This window comes from Dendrobium catenatum, unplaced genomic scaffold (assembly GCF_001605985.2).
Source record: "Dendrobium catenatum unplaced genomic scaffold, ASM160598v2 fragScaff_scaffold_1347, whole genome shotgun sequence".
NCBI classification, from domain to species: Eukaryota; Viridiplantae; Streptophyta; class Magnoliopsida; order Asparagales; family Orchidaceae; genus Dendrobium; species Dendrobium catenatum.
In genome coordinates this window covers 541143-544097 of record NW_021319809.1, presented here as the reverse complement: position 1 = coordinate 544097, position 2955 = coordinate 541143, and the positions used below count along the sequence as shown (strand labels likewise).

The window sequence follows — 2955 nt, the reverse complement described above, 5'->3', positions numbered from 1 at the left end:
AGTGATCTTGGGCTCGTTGGATTCGTCTCGTTGAGCCGCTCAATTCGAGTATAAGCATGTTACTTTTGAAATTTGTTTGGTAATCCAGAATATGATTTGAATCTTCAATGGTGCTTTGATTATTTGATTTGGACCCATTTGGGCTCCGATTGAGTTGAATTTGGTGTTCTTGGATTTGTCTTTTCGAGAAATTCAGTTCAACTATAAGTTTGTTGAAATTAGAGTTCATATGATTCCAGATTTAATTTCAAAAGTTCCCAACTTGTTTTGCCTTGAGATTCGTGTCCGATCATTTTTAATTTTTAATGATATATCAAATTTACTTATAAGTTTCTTGAAATCAGAGTTCAAATAGTCTTGAATATAATTTTAAAATTCGTAATTCAAATATTCATCAAGATTCGTACTCCATGAAAGATAATTTTTATGAGATATCGAGCATTATAAAAAATAGCTTATAATATCTTTGAATATAATTTTTCTTCTATGATATCGACTTGTTTGCATTAAAACAAGCCGTCAAATTAATTAAAAACAGCATCCACCAAACAAATATCCTGCCCCAACAATACCAATGCAAAGCGCAACCACTAAGCACCATTTGGTGCCAACGGCCCTAACCTGCCCTTCCTCCTCCTCCTTCGCTGCCATCGCCGCCTTATCATCCCCCAAACCACGCCACTCCTCTCGCCGGAGCACCGCAATCTCTAGCTCGAGCAGCATAGCCCACCGCCGCATCACAAGCAACTTCATGGACTCCTCCAACAACATTGCCCCCAACTTCCCGCTCCTCATAATCGCCAGCTTCTCCTTCCTCTCCGCCTCTCTTGCCCGACTCTGCGACCGCTGCAGAGCCGCCATTAACAAGCTTTGCTTGTTGCTATAACCATAAACGCCCAACCTGTTTCATATTTAATATAACAATCAACAAACAAAATGACTGATTAGAAGTTAATTAAAAACTGATGGGTGATACTAAAATGTCTAATCATACAAAGATTGCTCGGGAGAGAAACGCTTGAGAGGAGGAGGAAGATCGCAGTTCTGAAGGAGTTCAGTGTCCACGGCTGGTTTGAGGGAAGGGAAGGCCGTATCGAACTGCCATTTGTTGGTGAAGAGATTGGAGAAGGATTTCTCTTCGGATTTGGAGGACAAAAGGTCCATGCAATAGTTAGGGGAGGCGAAGGAGATGGATTAATGGGAGAGAGGAGGGAGAGAAGCGGAGGCTGGTAAAAACGACCTGGCATGGATTGCGTAATGAAGGGGGAAGAGGAAGCTTAGAGAAGGAAGGGAAGGGAAGGGAGACGCGTTGCGTTGTTTTGGGGGATTTAGGAGCCGGATGGGCACGTGTTGTCTTTAGATCAACGTGAATGATTTGGCGTGTCGGCTTCTTAAGCTGCAAATGAGGAATTGGAGTATTGTTGGCAAAGGATAATTCGATTTTATCTTAGAAGTTATCTGAATTTTGTTAAAAAAAAAAAATTTATTTGCCTTTCCTTATGGTTCACCAATAAATAGATAAAAGTTAGGGTAAAATGGTCATTTAGGTTTCATTTAGGACAATTTTTAACTTTTTTTTAGTAAATTTTTTTTAAGCAATAAAAACATAGTTGCAATATTTTATTATGTCATAATGAATTCAAATACTCTTGAATTTATGGGAAAGTTAATATTTACACTAAAGTTTGGTCAATGTGTCAGAATGCATTTGATATTATGAACTATACTAAAGTTTTATTTGGGGCAATTTTCTTACCGCTTTTTAGATAGTAATCATAGTTTATATATAAATATTATTTTTCAAAGCTTTTAAGAAGTATTTTTATTAGAAAGTTATTTTTCTATAGCAACTTTCAAAAAAAAATATTTTCGTCACAACAAATTTACAATCACGCATACATAAAGCTGGTGTCATCCCAAACAGACCCTAATTCTAGCATAAATTTAAGGGCATTTAGGGTTAGGTTAGGCAAAGATATTCCTACCCAATTTTTTCTATATCAAACTATATTTTAAAACATAATTAATTTTTTATTAGACAAAATATTTTTAGCAAAATAAAAAGAATTTGAATTAGTGCATGTCTTTTTTTTTTTTTTTTTTTTGAGATTTGTTTAATGTATAAATAATATTTATTCAATTAAAATATAATCAAAATTTTGAAAGCTCATTTTAATACAAAATTTTGTAAGTATAATTTTGTCATTAAAAATGAAATAATGTTCAATTAGAATAATTGATTTTATTTTAGATGCAATATTCCATTATGCCCACAAGGAACTCGTGAATTCAAGTGCTCAAATTTGAAAAATATTTTAACGTTCCCAATATATATAATTTTGATCATAATGAAAACTTTTTTTTCTTTAAAAAACCAAAAAAAAAAAAAAACAAAATCTTAACGATGGTCTGCAGACATAATTGGCTCGGGAGATCCTAATACCAAAATGGATCTAAGGAGGAAAAGGTCTGTGATTTGTAGGAATTTTTATTCGGTCCAGTGAACGTACGCTCCTCTACGTTCGGTCACCAATGTTTTAGCACCACGTAGCATGAAGAAAAGTCGCTGACCCGACCAGCTGTTTTTTGGGTTCTCGCACGTGCGTTTTTTTAAATCCTTGACGAGCCGAACAACATCCCATCACCTTTTGGATATATTTCAAATACCTAGCAATACCGAGCAAATACCGAGTTGTACCTAGTTTTTTCTAGCACTACCGAGCAAATACCGAGTTGTACCTAGTTTTTTCTAGCAATACCGAGCAAATACCGAGTTGTACCTAGTTTTTTCTAGCAATACCGAGCAAATACCTAGCAATACCGAGCAAATCCCTAACAATTCCGAGCAAATCTTGAGCAAATACTGAGTTGTACCGAGTTGTACCTAGTTTTTTCTAGCAATACCGAGCAAATACCTAGCAATACCAAGCAAATCCCTAGCAATACCGAGCAAAT

General features: G+C 35.5%; 1 protein-coding gene across 1 annotated transcript; it reads right to left on the bottom strand.

The window, feature by feature from the left end:
- Positions 1-521: 521 nt before the first annotated feature.
- On the bottom strand, positions 522-1262 carry LOC110097076. Its single transcript, XM_020823301.2, has 2 exons — positions 995-1262; positions 522-901 (listed from the first exon to the last, which is right to left on the bottom strand). The coding sequence occupies exons 1-2, from the start codon at positions 1162-1164 to the stop codon at positions 529-531; spliced, it is 543 nt and encodes a 180-aa protein (XP_020678960.1). The 5' UTR covers positions 1165-1262; the 3' UTR covers positions 522-528.
- Positions 1263-2955: the final 1693 nt, after the last annotated feature.